General features: G+C 35.4%; 2 protein-coding genes across 7 annotated transcripts in view; both read left to right on the forward strand.

Annotated features, from left to right (window-relative positions):
* zgpat (zinc finger, CCCH-type with G patch domain) overlaps positions 1–9,938 on the forward strand; it is a 14,659-nt gene extending 4,721 nt beyond the window's left edge. For 2 of the 5 annotated variants that reach the window (NM_200485.4, NM_001441956.2), the window contains 5 exons: positions 326–459; positions 658–822; positions 2,489–2,611; positions 4,374–4,773; positions 7,409–9,938. In NM_200485.4, coding sequence (NP_956779.1) covers positions 326–459; positions 658–822; positions 2,489–2,611; positions 4,374–4,773; positions 7,409–7,547 — 961 coding nt within the window. In that variant the 3' untranslated portion in view covers positions 7,548–9,938. Of the gene's footprint in view, positions 1–325; positions 460–657; positions 823–2,488; positions 2,612–4,373; positions 4,886–7,408 lie in introns of all 5 variants that reach the window. The other 3 variants (XM_087271924.1, XM_087271923.1, NM_001441955.2) reach the window with 3 other exon arrangements.
* Positions 9,939–10,315: 377 nt separating this feature from the next.
* dnhd1 (dynein heavy chain domain 1) overlaps positions 10,316–16,569 on the forward strand; it is an 80,107-nt gene continuing 73,853 nt past the window's right edge. For both annotated transcript variants that reach the window (XM_087273464.1, XM_087273465.1), the window contains exons 1-4: positions 10,316–10,373; positions 14,924–15,319; positions 15,418–15,576; positions 15,698–15,901. In XM_087273464.1, the coding sequence (XP_087129590.1) occupies positions 14,985–15,319; positions 15,418–15,576; positions 15,698–15,901 (698 nt within the window). In that variant the 5' untranslated portion in view covers positions 10,316–10,373; positions 14,924–14,984. The remainder of the gene's footprint in view (positions 10,374–14,923; positions 15,320–15,417; positions 15,577–15,697; positions 15,902–16,569) is intronic.

A 16,569-nucleotide genomic window follows, 5' to 3' on the forward strand; every position in this document is an offset into this window, starting at 1 on the left:
CTCTTCATGATAAATCTCTTTTAAACCTCATTTTTAAATCACTTTTAATAAGAGCTTTTGTTAAATAGGTGTAAAATCATGCATATAATAATTCAGTTGTACTGGGGGAAAAATAAGTGTTTATGTAATTTTGGATGACATTGACAGTGGACAAACTGTCTGTCCTTTCCTAAAAGGTTATCTAATGTAAGAAACACACTTGGTGGTACGTCATCATGATGGTCTGGACGGGTGATATTTTCTGCTTTTCTTTTTCTCCGTATACGTTGTTTGCTCTCTTTGACTGAATTGGATGAGCACTTTGAGTAATTTGTGTGCTCATCAGGTACTCTCACGGTGAGGTGGTGTGTGTATCAGAGCTCAGAGACTTCCTGGAGGCCGACATCAGTAACATGGAGTCGGGCTCTGCGTGTTTGGCCAAGCATGAAGATGGCATCTGGTACCCAGCCAGAATATCAGGTACAATAATGGGTTTAACAACAATATCAACATTAAAAAATAAAATAAAAAGGTAGATGATATCATTTGTTGATCTTCCTCACAACTTTCAGCACGGAAACAGATTGATCCTTACGGCGGTATTATCATAGAAAAACAACAGCAAACGCATTCAGTTGGGTAAAATAATGCATGACATTGCTGCTTCTCTGCTTCCAGAGATTGAAGGGGGTTTTTACACAGTGAAATTTGACTCGCTGCTGTTGAAGGAGGCTGTGCTGGAGGCTGATGGGATCATTCCTCCTCTTCGTCAGGATGATGTTTCCTCCTCTTCCTCATCGGACTCCGAGGATGATGCTGAGTGTGATGGAGGCTATGCTAAAGGTTCTAATAGACACTTTTGTACATTTATACATAGGTGTGTGGTAGTTGATACTCTCTGCCCCATACTTTCCTGTCTAAGCTCTCTAATGTCCTGTCAATTTAAAGGTACAAAAGTCTTAAAATAAAAACAAAAACAGGATTTTTAAATGAAATTAAACGACTTTAAAATATGTAAATGTTTTACAGCATTTAAATACTAAATCCTACTGTATTATGTGCTTTTTTATCAGTTTAATGCAGTATTGCTGTATAAAAGTAATAGTTTATTTTAAAAAAATATGTAAATGTTTGGTTTGACAGATAAGCGTATTAATAACATTATAGTAACACTGTTCTAGGTTGAAAATTATGGGAATTATAAAAATGTGCAAAATAAGCCAGTCAAACATACCACAGTTAAGGTGAATCGTAGACATAAAAAGGTTCTTAGTAGTAAAATAATGTCATAATAAAAAAAAGTGTTAGTTTTGCTGTTATTATTTTTTTTGGGTGAAACGTGGACTGGACTTGAGATTTAACCATCTTTGTCCAGATTATAATTAAAAGAATGACATTGTGCTGGCAACGGGTTCATTAAAGAAATGTGGACCTTTGGCACGGTAGTTATAAAAATGTCAGGGTCAGATAAATTAACCACACATTAACATGTCAATGCCCCATATTTAACAGCTATTAGTGCAGTTGTTAGAATGATTCACAGCTCATACACAATTACAGGTAGCGAACACTACATTTCTAACTGAATTTAAACCTTAATGTGCTGTTAGAGATGTTTTCATTCACTCATTGTGGCTTAATTTGGCCACAACCTTCTCTTTGTTTCGATAATTTTTGCTGACAAATCTTATTTTGACATATTTTGGGAAAATGCTTTGAATTTTTTTTCAAAAACTCAACACACACACTTTTATTAACTAAAAATGTACTACCCTTTCATTATGTTGGTGGCTGTTTTTGCCCCATTGACTTCCATTATAATGACATCTTTTGATTGCAAAGCCATGACACCATATAATCATGCGTTATTGATTGTTGGTGGTTTTCCCTGTTAAAAAAGGTGTAAACGTGGTCAATTTTACTGTTGGTCATCAGTTACAGTGCAAAAAAAAAGCTTAGTTTCTGGCTTTTATATGGAGTATTGTGTGTGCAAGAGTGAGAGTGTGTAAGAGATTTTACCTCTTCCCAAAAGGGAAACCACCAACAATCAAGAATGCATGATTATATGGTGTCAAGGCTTTGCAAATTAAATAAATGGTGTTATAATGAAAGAAAATGGAGCAAAAACAACCACTAACATAATGAAGGGGAGTCAATTCGAACAATACACAAAGGTTAAAAGAGGGAACAAACCAACTGGATGAATCGCTTTTCTAAGGCAAATTTTTGACTATAAACATTTAAATAAATCATCTCGACTAAGCAATTGAATGAAACGCATGTTTTAATTGGGTATCATTGACTACCAAAGTTCAGTTTGCTAAAATTGTGTAATTTTTAGTGTTAAAAAACATTTAACACTACTAACCCGAATACACACATTAATTCTTTTCAGTAATTATTGGAACAATTCATGACCCATATGCAAATACAAATGTACAGATTTCTAGCTTTTTAACATATTTGGAAGGTGTTGTTGAACTTAAGTTAACTTTGTATCTCGTTACAGTATTCACATCAAGAGAAGAGGATTTGGCCCAGGTAAACACTGCTGAGTTTTGCGGTTGGGAAGCTCACACACGTGGCATTGGCTCAAAGCTCTTAATGAAAATGGGTTATGAGCTTGGTAAAGGTAGGTGGACATTATCAGACATCAGTCTAAAACCATTGAAACAAAATGTCTGTCTTGTGCAAATATACAGGGTGCCCACAATGTCTTAAGGGTGCTGTATGTAAGTTTTTGACACTTCTAGAGCATAAAAATACCATGTGTTTGCAGATATTTAAGAAACATGCTAAGTGAACATTCTTGTTTATCTGACAAACAAAGCTGATGTCAGTTGTCCTGCTTTGAAAATGTGTGTTATGTGACCGAATGGTTGTCTTTGTTTTGGTTCTTATAGCCTGTCACTTTAGACAATTCAATTTTAGCACCCCAAGTTGCCTTGGTTGAAAACCATTTATTCATTTAATCATTCAGAAAGGCTTTCAAAGCATGGGTCTGTGACTGAAATGCGACCTCCGGTGGACAGTAGCAGACTCTGAAATTAGACGTAGAGTTCCACATGAGGTGGTTATTAATTAGCAAATAATATGAATATTACGAATGTTACCATTAGTTGAGCAATTTACATTGTAACCCTGTGTCCTAACAACACGCTACATGAGGAGTTTTGCAGTAAAAAGCGATTTGGCTGTTTGCACCAGACGAAACGCAACAGAAGTTTAAATACAGCCTTTTAGATGCACAGAAAATGCACAAAGTAAGGTGTATGATATAATTAATACACAATAACCCTCTTTAATTATACATTATTAAATGTAAATGCTGAATTACTGTGTGTTAATTTGCATTATTTCAGTTCTAAAGTTCAATTATAAACTGTTTATTTTATTTTCAAGATTTAAGGTAAGCTGTCTGCTGCTGCTGATTTCAGCAGTCTGGCAATAAAAGTAATGTAAAATGGCATTCAAACTCACATTATTAGCATTTAACACTGAATAAAGCACATGAGGTGTACTGTCATAGTTCTGTTGTTCAGCTACAATAAATAAAAGTCATTTCTAAAATATATATTTCAGGTGTGGGTTAGAACAAAAACTCCTTTTAGTGTGGAAAATATTCCTGCTTTTATTTAGAACACTACTTAAATAAGCCTTTAGGCTCGATTGTCAATCTCTATCTGGCAACCTGCTCTTGCGTGTTTTGATCCAGGAATGCAATACCTAGTTCAACCACTGCACCTTTATTTACATACTGCACTTCTAAAGCATTAAAAGTTGATGAATCAATTGACAGAAATTTAAGGCACTTAAAAAGTCTTAAATGTTGTTTTACAAGGTATTATTTTATTTTATGATTTTTATTTTGTACCATTTCTAAAGTTTGCCTGAATTTAATCTTGCGAATATTGGGATGCTGTGAAGTTTGTGAAATCTAAAACTTCATGCTAGATTTGGGTTAGATTTCCTGCCTTTTTATAGGGGGCACCTGCTGGAAATGAGATGTAGCTTTTGTTTTCAGTATATGAAGGTTTCAGTTTAGGAGAAGGTATGTTTATGTAGCATCATTTCAAAAACAGATTATGTTTATACATCATAGAATTTTAATTAAACAATCAATTTTAAAACCCTTCTGCCCACTCTAAAGCATATTAAATCTTTGTAATCACAGTCAGAATTGCATTCATAAGGAGTTCTCACAAGCTAAGAGTTTTAGTGTTGCTTTCTTACAATCTTTCAGTAAATGTACTGTAATTAAAATGTGAATGTTATTGGTTAGAATCTAAAGTGGTGATAAGATCTTAAAATGTATGGAAAGAGTCTTTAAAGATATTGAATTTCTCTCTTATGTTTTCTGTATATACTCTGATGTTGTTTCTGTCTTTGGACAGGCTTGGGAAAAACTCTCTCTGGTCGTGTCGAGCCAGTTCAGGCAGTGGTTCTTCCCAAAGGCCACTCATTGGATATATGCGCGGAACTTACTCAGAGAAAAACTGCAGCTGCTATTGCCAAGAATAACCCGACCTCACATAAAAGAAAGGCTAAAAAGAAGAAAGCGTCCACATCCACACGCCACAATGTTTTTGACTTTCTAAACTCTAAGCTCGGTGATAGAGCTCAGTCTGCGTCTCATTCCTCAAGCTCATTGGTCACTGGTGCAGAGGCCTATAGGGGTGGAAAAAGCACCAAACGGTCCCTTAATGTTCGTCTGTTTGAGGCCGCGGAGAAAGTCACTCAAGTTGAAAGAGAGATCCAGCAACTTACTAAGTCTCTCAGTAAACGGAACGGAAGGTATGCTTTTTTCAGTCTCTATAGCTACCTGGCCAGATTTTTTTTTTTGTGTTTTTTAATTTTTGTATTACCCACTCTTTTTGCTATATCTGTGATGCAAGAGCAGCAAAGGGTAAGTTCACGACAATGAATTGATCTAAGAATTTAGTATTGTGGCAGTGTAAAGTCCGTCAACAGAAATGGCTTGAAACAAATAAACTTGACCTGCTACAGTAACGTGACTTAATGAACTGTAATGCAGTGGATTATAACAAAAAAGAAAACATACTTTTTTGTCAACAATATTGTACTGTTCATTCATTAAATGAGCAAAACAGAGCGCACACTTTTAGTTTTAAGTCATGATACTACTTCTCAAGTGTCTGTTTCTTCCAAGCCATCAACAACAAACATTTTTCAGCCTTTTTTTCTTTGACGAAATAAACACTGTAGTTTAGCCAATTGTTTACATAACCATTTTGGATCAATAATAAATCCATAAAAAAAAAAAGCTGACATTTTTAGTAAATTCTATCATCAAAAATTAAATTAGCGAAAACAGTAACTTTTCTGGTAAGTTTTTCTTTATTTTGATGTAAATATGGCAAAATGCATGGAATTTACCATCAATCTGTTTTGAAGCTGTTGTTAATAGTTTTGAAATGAGTTTGTTGTGTTACGAATTGGGAGGGGTTAAGCCAAAATACATGACAGTAAACCTAACTAACTAAATTAGAGCAAACTTCCCTAAAAAATAAATAAGAAAACTAAAATACTGAAAACAGCACAGGAGAAAAGGCAACTAATAAACAAAAGGCACCAAACCTACCATGCTCCAAGTCAGACAGGGAGATAGAAAACTGGGTTTCTCCAGTTAGAATGTATAATTACACATATTCATCTCACAAGACGTCAGCGAAAATCACCAATTTTCATCGTTCAAATAACATCTCCACAAAGAACAACGAGTGGGCATTCAAGAGAGAGCGGGAAGCTGCCAAATTAATGTTTTCTGCGGTTTTAAATACGGCTGCCGTCAATCCAAGCACCAATCACGCTTTGAGCGAGAATGGTTGTTAGTGGTTGAAAAAACGGTATTAGCTTTCAGAAAGTTAAGATTTTCTTAATTTAAAAAATAGAATTTAGTTGATTTAAATAGTGGTCTCAAACTCAATTCCTGGAGTGCGGCAGCTCTGCATAATTTAGTTCCAACCACCTCCAGCCCACACCACCTTAATAGTCTCTAGTAGTCTTGAACACCTTGATTAGTTGGATCAGCTGTATTTGATTAGGTTTGGAGCAGTCTCTGCTAATGAGCTCATGATCGAGAGTGATTATAGCACCTCCTGATGGTGAATGCTGTTATTCTCACGGCAGTTATTATTTGATAATTCAAATGTTTTTTTCACTGATTTCGCGACCGTCACATATCATTAGGGAAACGGTTTGAATTTCCACTTGGTAAATAACATTAGTGTGCCATTTGGGGCGACACTACATACATACATATACTATCCTTTTGAGTGTGTAAATGTATAAGTACATAGTGCATGAGTGTATAGTGTGCCATTTGGGACGCAGCTAAGCACTGCATTCCAATACTTATACTAAGCCCTAAAAGTATGTACTTTTTGTAAAGGAAAAGTATATACTTATGAGTGTGTAACAGTAGAGTATGCAAGCTTTGGGACATACTATTACCTCATTAACAGATCAATATGTTGCTTAGTTATGAGCCCTGTCAATCATCCACACATCATCCACATTTCCTTCATATTTAATTTCCTGCCTTATTGGAGAAGCAGCAGTTTGTATTTTCCAGTGGATATTAATTAACAGTCATACAAACATCTTTACCGAAGTCTTGACGGTTTACTTGATGGTTGGTCTCGCACGTCCACCATGTTTGTAGTCTATTTATACTTTTCACCCACGTTTACAGTTCTGATTTAATTCACGCTCAACGCGCAATGTATTTTGGGCAATATTAGCGGTTACATTGTGGACACTTCTACACTTCTTCGAATTTTTACCGGAAGTAGTAAACCATCTGGGAACCTTTGGCATACTATTTTCAACATACTTTGATTTGGGATGTACTAATTCTATTTTCAAATACTATTTAGGATGGATAGTATGCAAATTGGGACGCAGCAAAGGAAAATCTGGTGGTCCTCCAGAAATGTAGTTGAGAAACACTAACTTAAAGGGATCTTTATACAAAGCTGAAAAATCACCCTTCACTTGATCCGAACCTTGGCTGTGTCCAAACCGCCTACTACTCTGTAGGTACTGCATCTTAATTTAAATTTATTACCCGACCATTAAAAATAGTACGTTCTATATAGTATGAATGGGAGTTATATAAATGGAATTCGGACATTTTGTCATTGCCATTTTGTCATGATCTCGTGACCTATCCATGTCAGTTGCGTTGCTTTACTCCCATTCATGAATTCTCTCGCAGTGCATCAGGGAATAGCGTAGCATATGTTGGATGCACACTTCAGAATTTTGCCGCAAGTAATAGGTCATCTGGGTACTTCTCACATATTATTTACTCTACTTTAAGTGAACCAAGTGAACCAAGCTGCATGGTTGCTTTTAATTCATAATTCACAACATTCACTCATGTTTTTTCTTTTTCTGTCCCCAGGGATGCTGCTGTGGTCAGTCGCCTAGAGGAGAAACTCGCAGCCTCCCGCAAGTTACTGGAGCAGCTAAAGGCTCAAGAGCAGGCCATCCAGAGAGAGCAGAAGAAGGCAGACACTCATAAGAAAATGACCGAATTCTGACACATCTGCTGTTTTTTATACCATTATTAGGGATTTTTCATTTTAGTGTTAAAACATTATTATGAGTTTGGTATGTATTAAAAAAATTGGATGTACTATAAAATCTATGATATTCAAATTCTTACCATTCTTTTTGATTTAATGTGTATTTCAAGGATTCAGGTTATTTGGATCAATGAGGACAGAAAAACATTTTGCAGCTATTGTTTGGGATTGTTTTGTTTTACAAATTACAATATACACACGGACTCAATAGTTTTTCATATATAGATGCATAAATAACCTCTTAATACAGGGGTGCACACACTCAGTTCTGGAGGGCCAGTGTCCTGGAGAGTATAGCGCAGGGATGTCGAATGTGTGGCCCACTTGCCGGATCAGGCCCATAAAAGGGTTTATCTGGCCCGCGAGATAATTCTGTAAAGTATGAAAATGAGCTTCAAATTTTCAATAAAAGAAACTGCTGGTCTAATTGTGTCCACTGGATGCAAAAGCAATTTTAAACTGTTCATTTTAACTGTTAATCAGCATCAGTTTCACAGCCTTTTCAGAGAGAAAGACCGCATTCCCTGGCAAACCTCGCTGAGGTGTTCTCATGAGGAAATGTAACTGTTTTACATTTTGTCAGTTTAGTGGCTAATTCATACAAGTTCAGTTGTTTGAAAATGTATGATTTTAAAAAGGAGGCGTGGCACCCAACCACACCCCTAAACCTAACCGCCATTGGTGAATGAGCAAATCCTACTAAATTGTGCAAATGAGATAGTACAAATTTTATTTGAATTAGCCATTAAATCAAAAAGTTACAAAGTGCTGTGAGATTGTGTTTTCCTCAGGCTCCAGCTTTATGTTTTATGTTGATCTATTAAAACGATCAAAACAATCTGAAGTTGTTGTTTTTAAGTTATTTATGATTTTACCGATCTCACTTGGAAATAGATATTCTTTCATTTGGCCCCTGAGCTAAAATTAGTTTGACACACCTGGTTTAGCTCCAACCCTAATCAAACACACCTGAACCAGCCAATCAAGCTATTACTAGATACACTAGAAACTTCCTGGCTGGTTGAAGCAAGTTAAACTCCAGGACCGAGTTTGGACACCCCTGACTAAATATATACAAATAATTAGGTTGTAAGATGCTCAAAAATGCATACAAATTTATGAATTATATTTATGAGATTTATAAGTTTAGACACAAACTGCAGGAATTTCTTTTCTTTCACAGACAGCCAATTACATATTTAGCCTTGATTAAATCGTCACCTTAGAATTATAAGGTTCTATCTGACATTTTTGTCAAAATTGAGTTATTGACATTCTTATTAAATGACAACTTATTTACATTATGGGATGTTTTTTATAAGTTGTTTACATTTTTAGACTTTTTATTTAAAAAGCAAATGTTGCACACACACTTTTTTTTCTATGGGATGCAAAAACTTTAAAGCTCAATATCTCAAAATCATTCAGGAAGCAGATAGATACAATTCCAGGGAGACTAAATATTTAGCCACAAAAATTAAAAGGCTGAATGTGCCATACATGGCTTGGAATTTGGATATCTTTTTACTAATGATTTTACTTATTTCTAGGATTAAAAAAGTTTATGATTTTAATTATCACAGTAATTTTTTAACAAAATAAGATAAAAAGGATGCCAGTGAATACAAAAGTCACAAAAAAACCTAATATAAAAACAGGAAAAGAAATGATGACAACAAAGTCCAGCTATGATTATGAGTATGATCATACGTTTTATGAAAATACATCTAAGATGGTCAGAGGTATATTAGAGCCACCCATATTGTTTGAGAAACTTCAACTTCAATCTGTAAGTTGTTTGAATTTTAAAAGCATTGAATATATTTCAGCAAAATGCATTTTTCCCTTTATGGATGCAAGTTTGTGAGTCTTGCTCAATTCCATAGGTATAGTGTTGGTGTCCATTGGAATTTCCAAAACATTGTCTGTGAAGTCCTGTATTGTGTTTTTTTTCAGAAATATTTAGCAATTTATTTTTCCAGAAAGTGTGCATGACTGATCCCAGGCCGGTTTTACATTAGTGACATCTGGATGCTACATTACGATATTGTGATTTGCTTAGATGAAGTGGGGTCAGATAATTTTAAGGACTTTTGCCCACCTTTTTTAGTCCCACATACAATGCAATAAAGTGTGATTGCATTTAATTACATTTTTTACACACGTCAGGACATTGATACAACATACAAGTTAAGTTAAACTACTGAATGCAAAAGCTAAGCAAAAGGACAAACACTCTTAAATTCTGGAGAATGTAAATTTATCAGATAATGTCAGTTTTTGAGGGAATTGGTCATTGAGTAACTTAACTGTGGTTTTATTATAAATAAAAACAAGTAATCACGTATTCATCATGTTTTTGTGGTAAAGCTGTGGGTAATTATTACGACAAACTTTAATATCGCATTTTTAGGTTACCAAACCATGGGTGAAAATTAACAGTAATTGTCATGGGTGTAGCGACTCTGTAGGACAGTATTTTGACTTTTAACCAACGTTGGTATGTCATATATCCAGTAAAATTACTTTTAAAAAATGGCATTACAATCTAAAAAAATAAATGCAAAAATAACGTTTCACTTCCCCTAAAACGTAACGCAGCATTTAGATAATTTACATTACAGTAAATTACAGTATATTACTTTTAAACGTAACTTTAAACTTATACACTTATATCTGACTACCGAAGAATGATCGAGAGAGAAACCCATCTTGAAGTTTGTGGCTGTTCCCATGGCAACAGGAAGCGCCTACGTACTCACAACTGAGATTTCATCCCAGGTAGTACAAATTTCCTTAACCTACAGTTTTAATTTTTTTAAATTACTTATGTTAAATGTATATGTTTACCTTACTCAACCTAGCTGTGCTGTTTTAATTTTGTTGAACTTGGTCTACTAAAAACTTTGCAATAGTTTCTTGTTCATTGTATCCAAGCAACATGTCGGTGTAACGTAAAGCACTAACCTAAACTGACAAACGAAGATATTTCTCCTCAAGACATTTTTAGTTTAGCTATCTGTATAATTTTAATTTCCTCCGTTTTAAAGTTATCTCTCTTTTGTCTCGTGATTCGAGTTTTCTATAAATTTCTGTAAACCGCAATTCTGTTATTGTTGTCAGCGAGCTGTTTTAGCATGTAGCCTAGTCTTTGAAATGTTACGTACATAGTACTGATCAGGATTTTTTGTAGTCATTAAAAATTAGGGCACTTTCTATTGGGGACCAGAGGTCTACATAATATAAAGCTGCTACTGTATACTACTGCTTATTCATAATTTCCTAATAAACAGATATAATTTATTCATTCATTTTCTTTTCGGCTTAACGTTAGTCCCTTTATTTATCCGGGGTCGCCACAGCAGAATGAACCGCCAACTTATCCAGCACGTTTTTACACAGTGGATGCTCTTCCAGCCACAACCCTGGTAAACATGGTAAACACACACACACACACACACACACACACACACACACACACACACACACACACACACACACACACACACACTCATTCACACTCATACTACAGACAATTTAGCCCAGTTCACCTGTACCACATGTCTTTGGACTGTGGGGGAAACCGAGCACCCAGAGGAAACCCACGTGAACGAAGGGAGAACATGCAAACTCCACACAAAAACGCCAACTGACCCAGCTAAGTCTCGAACCAGCGACCTTCTTGCTGTGAAGCGACAGCACCTACTGCGCCACTGCGTCGCCTAAACAGATATCATTACATATTATTAGAATGCACAGCCTATTACATTTAAGATTTTTACATATTAAATATATTCTAGTAAATTTTAATTATTAAGTAATAGTGCTTTTTAAAAATATTTTGTCCGGTGCCCATTTTCCTACCTTATTTATTAGACTTTTCAGTTGCTAGTTGTTTATTAGGTACTTATTTATTAGACACTAGTATTTTCTGTAATTTGTATCTTCATAGTCAAAACTTTTTTTGTTTTGTTTTACTTTTATTATATTATGACAAGGCAGAATGGCCACAGTAGATTTTTAATGAAACATTTTACTAGTAAAAAAAATAAAAATATGGCTAGTAAAATTTTGAGTTGTACTACTAGTATCTCATAAATGTGTGTGTTATTACCTTTTGAATAAGTACTATAGCTACTCAGTGCCCTCAGGCTTACAAAGACAGTGCTTTTATAGTAGTTAGATCAGGGCTACTCAATAGGCGGCCTGCGGGCCGAACCCGGCCCCCAAGGCAGTTTGATCCGGCCCTCCAAATAATGTGACATCAAAAATAAATTTAGTTCAGTCGAAAAACGGCCTCTATAGTTATGAAATAACGTGCATCTGTTCAATACAGCATGAGCTGCAGAGGCTGCGCAGAGCGTGAGTCACCATAAGCGAGTGGTGCTGACAGCCGATAACATTTGGATATGTTTTGTAGAAAATGCCTTTTGCACAATGCACTGTAATCATTATTAGGGATGCAAAGATTAGCTGATTTCACTATTAACTGAGCTTTAATTTGTCACAGTTAATTGATTGTAAAAGTTTCTCTAAGCCGCATTTCTGTTGCACGGAAAAGTTATGACAAGTTGCCAACTGTGCGCTAGTTTAAAGTTTCAAGAATGTACACCGGGGCTAATATGTACGCACACCGGATTAACTATAGCAACGATCGTTGCCATATCATGTCTTTTCCGCTTGCAAGTTTGTTATTTCTAATTTAAGAATGACAATATGTGCGTACAAGCAGAGCAACGCGCTTGCCTCTTTCCGGGCGCATGCAGTAGAAAACGTCTCAGGGTGAGAGTTGTGCGTGGCTTCCAGTGCAATGTAAACAAAAGATATGTTTGACGAATTAGTATTAAAATGATTATATACGCATGAACCCAGATATAAAGCTTGTTGTTCTAAATTACATTAGACGTGATAAACGTGAAAGCATGATTATTCTTCAGACTATATCATACAACCAAAATTTATAATGTTGCATCACTAATTGTTATGCTGTTCAACACATAACATAAGAATGCGTCTAAATGTAGAAAAAGCCTACTTCAGCAATGCACTGCTTTTGTTGCACAGAATACAACATTTTGAATGTTTGTAAAAAAACAAAGTCGATTGGACAATGCAGTTGCTTTAAAATACAATATATTAACATTTTAATAGAGAAAAAAACAACAACGTGGGTGTCTTTATGAGCACAAATACAGCATATGGGCTCTTATATGTAGTAGTGTCATCACTCATATAGCAAGTCATATCTCTCCGGCTCTTTGTTTGGGATGCTTTTCATGAACCGGCCCCCATGCCAAACTAAATGAATAGCCCTGAGTTAGATCAATGCACCAGTAAATTAGCTATATGTAATGATAAAAAAAACATTGTTATTCTTTAGGTGAAAAATTAATCCATTTAAGTTAATCCATTAAAAAAAAATATATTAATCTCCAATTAAACTCTGACCATTTGCTTCCTCGTTCGGAGTTTTGGTCCTTCTCAGTTGATGTCAGTTTGATGGCTTTAGCCACAATATCCTTAACCAAGCCTCTTTTACCGTTAGTTTGCTATAAGTGAATAATGTGCAAAAAGAAATACCCACCCCATACTTATATGTTGTTTTAGTTGGAAGTACATCAGCATACTAAAATAAAAGTCTCAGCAACTTCTGGTTCACACAGACATTAACAAAAGAAACAAACACCAAATTTAAAAGCATACCCCTATGTTCTGTACTGGCAATGGGCTACATGCACTGTGTTTTTTAGCCAATGATGAACTTCCGGTGAAAGCTTTATGTGACTATTTTCAATTTCACAAGAAAAACAGAAATTCCTTTAATATACTGCGGTAAATATATCTTCATATTTTAAAGACATGGCGCTGAAAAATATAATTTAATGCAGAGCTTCTTGTTTGGTCTGATACCCACTTTATATGTTTCTCAGCCAAGCAGTGAAGATTGCTGTTTAGAAATCAGATCTTAAACGCCACGATTTTGTATGGGATGACAATTCCCCGGAAGCCCTGAGGCTGGCTGATTAAAATTAAAAGTCTGTGTGCACATACCCCATTCCCACACAATACAAGATAGATGTGAACATCACAGAATTGTAGCTCTGGTAGGAACCTAGTGGTTTTTAAAGACTGATATGGGTGCTGTATATGGATCACAAGTGCCAGAAATACATTTTTTTTATATCTCTTTTTTTGTTCTGTTGACGTATGATTCAAATATTTGTTGCTAAAAACAGAATCACATCTGACCTACTTGCACTGTGTTTCTATAGAAATCACAGTGTGAGCTGCCATTACGGCCCATTGTTTTGCTTTCTAGTCTCCACACAGGTCACATGACTGAAACTATTAATTGTAAATGACTGTTAGCCTGAAATTGTGCAGAAAATTGAGTGCTTTTATATTTTACTTTTAATTGCACCTCTGCAAGATTAGGCAACACCTCATAGAAATCACTATCTAATTGCCTAATCCAAGCCATTTGTCCTATAAACCATAACTCTACCACACACCTATAGTAATTATAACCCTACCTATATGCTAACGAATGATTGGAGTAAAAATAGGTTCTGGTATCTAGGCCCACACAGAATCTGCATGCGCAGAAATCTGCAGACTTCCTCAAATTTTTAGCCCTTCATTGAGTCTATATTTATTTGTATAAACATGTCAATTTATATTTATTCTGTTTTAAATTAATTTCAGTATTATTATTAAATTATATGAAAATGTTCAATTGATATATTTACAATACAGTTTGTAAAGTAATATTTTATCTTTTAGTAAAAACATTTTATGAGAGACTTGCTTTGTTTACCAAACAAGTGGATCTATTTGGATCTGCGTTGTAAACATTAAATAAAAGTTAAAAAAAAGTATTATTATTATTATTTTTAACATATATTTATATATATTTAATTTTTACATTTATGATACTTCCAAAATCATTTCGCACAAATCCGCAGAATGTTTTTTTTATTTTTTTTTTTTACAAAATTCTGTGCAGAAATAGCAAAAATGTCAGCAGATTCTGTCTGGCCCTACTAATGAGTAATAGTGTCTATTTATTAGGCACTTATATCTAAAAAACAAGTGCGAGTATCTTTTAAAAATGTAGCCTACTAGTACCTAAAGAATGAGAACTTGTAGCTAATGAGCAAGCGCTCAATGGAAAACATATTAGTATCGAAAAAAAAGTACTGGTAGGTTAAAAGATATAATATTTATATAGATTCAATATTTAATGGGCTTACCATATGATGTGTACTTATTAAATAGTCATACTACCTTACCAGGGTAACATGAAACGTTGGATATATTTTTTCTTTTAGAAAATGGGGTTGACGGAGGATCACATTGTAGTCAGTGCTATGTCAAACTGACTTTCAAGTCATGTCGTCACCCAAGAGAGATGCTCAAGGTAATGGCTTTACAAGACTGGCTATCACCCAGACTAAAGGAGGAAACAGACCTGCTTCTCAGCCTCGACTGCTGTCTCGTCAATCTCTGACTACCACACCAGCATTTAAAAGTGAACCATCACCTTTTCGCACACTCAGTTTAAGAACCTTGTCTCCAGCACATAATGATCTGTCTGCTGTTAAACTGCCGCAGTTGGTATCTCAGGTGGGCACTGAACTGGCAGTCAGAGAGATTGTGTGGAATGAAGGAGCCAGTTGTGTGACACCTGTGAAAACAACTCAAAACTCAAGTGTCAGACAATTCAAGTAAGCTGACTAGTGAAAACCTACTTATGCATGAAGTTTTCTTCTGCTTTGCTCAGAAGATTGTAAAAAGTTTGTCTATTTTTTTTTGTCTATTTAAGTGTTGAAAATGACAAGGAAAAGATTACAACTGGGAAAGATAACCAGGCCAGAAACAAGCCACTCACTGGAACTGATGTGGTTGAGGTATTAGCCAAGAAAAAACATCTGGGAGAACTTGATTTTTACTGTCTCAAGGCTTCTGAAGATCCTCCTTATGGGTGCGAGTCACTGTTCATTTTCAGAAGCTTGATTTTAGCTTGATATAAATTTGTCTTTAAATGATCAGATATATTGTGGTTGACTTACTTGGTAAGCTAAATGTTTATGCTCTTTCTTTAGACCATATAACTTGCAAGTGATCTCTCGGAGTGATGCATGCGCCGATCACTACATCTTCTCCCCTACAACTGTAATACACATGCAGGATGGCTGCAGCATTGAGCTCTGGACCCTGGCAGAGTGGTATCGAGAGGCTGTGCTTTGTGAAGCTGTGAGAGAAATCCCATTTTTCAGAGATTGTTTACTGCGCAAGATCTTCAAAAGGTTATTCAACTTCAGCTAAATAATGCCGAGCAACAGGACACCCAAAAATGAGCAAACTCATTTATCATTTACTAATCCCCTATTTGTTCTAAAACAGTCTACGTTTACCGGACAATGTTGTAGACAAAATTGGAATTTGTTTTCACCACACATTAAAAAAAGGTTTCATGATTACATGACAAAGTTCACACATCTGGAACAACAGCCAAAACACATATGCCAGGCCAGTATTTGGCATTGTTATCTTGGTGGGTCAGCGCTGATGTGTATGTAGAAATTGCAGTTCAGTAAATTCACATTTTACTGATGAAGCGTAAACAAAATCTTAAGCAAAAACAACAAGTGGTGGAAAGAGTAAATGTACCATTACTTGCCAAAACTGCAAGTTGTACTGCAACTGCAAGTAGACTAAAAGTATCAAAAAGTAGCCTTCTAAAAGTACTTAAGCAGTGAGTTGTGACTAAGGGCTCTATTACACACTCGGCGCAATACGGCGCAAGATGTGTTTCTCCTAATGTGTTGCTATTTTCAGACCAAACAAACCTTAATTTTCTTTCGCCATGTTGTTTAAATAGCAAGTCCGTGTGTGTCACTTTGTGGACTCATGGGTGTTTCAGTCTAGAAAAGAGGTGTGTTAAGGCACATTGTTGGCACGTTGCTATTTTGAA

The sequence above is a fragment of the Danio rerio genome, chromosome 11, assembly GCF_052040795.2.
Source record: "Danio rerio strain M-AB ecotype USA chromosome 11, GRCz13ab, whole genome shotgun sequence".
Classification (NCBI taxonomy): Eukaryota; Metazoa; Chordata; class Actinopteri; order Cypriniformes; family Danionidae; genus Danio; species Danio rerio.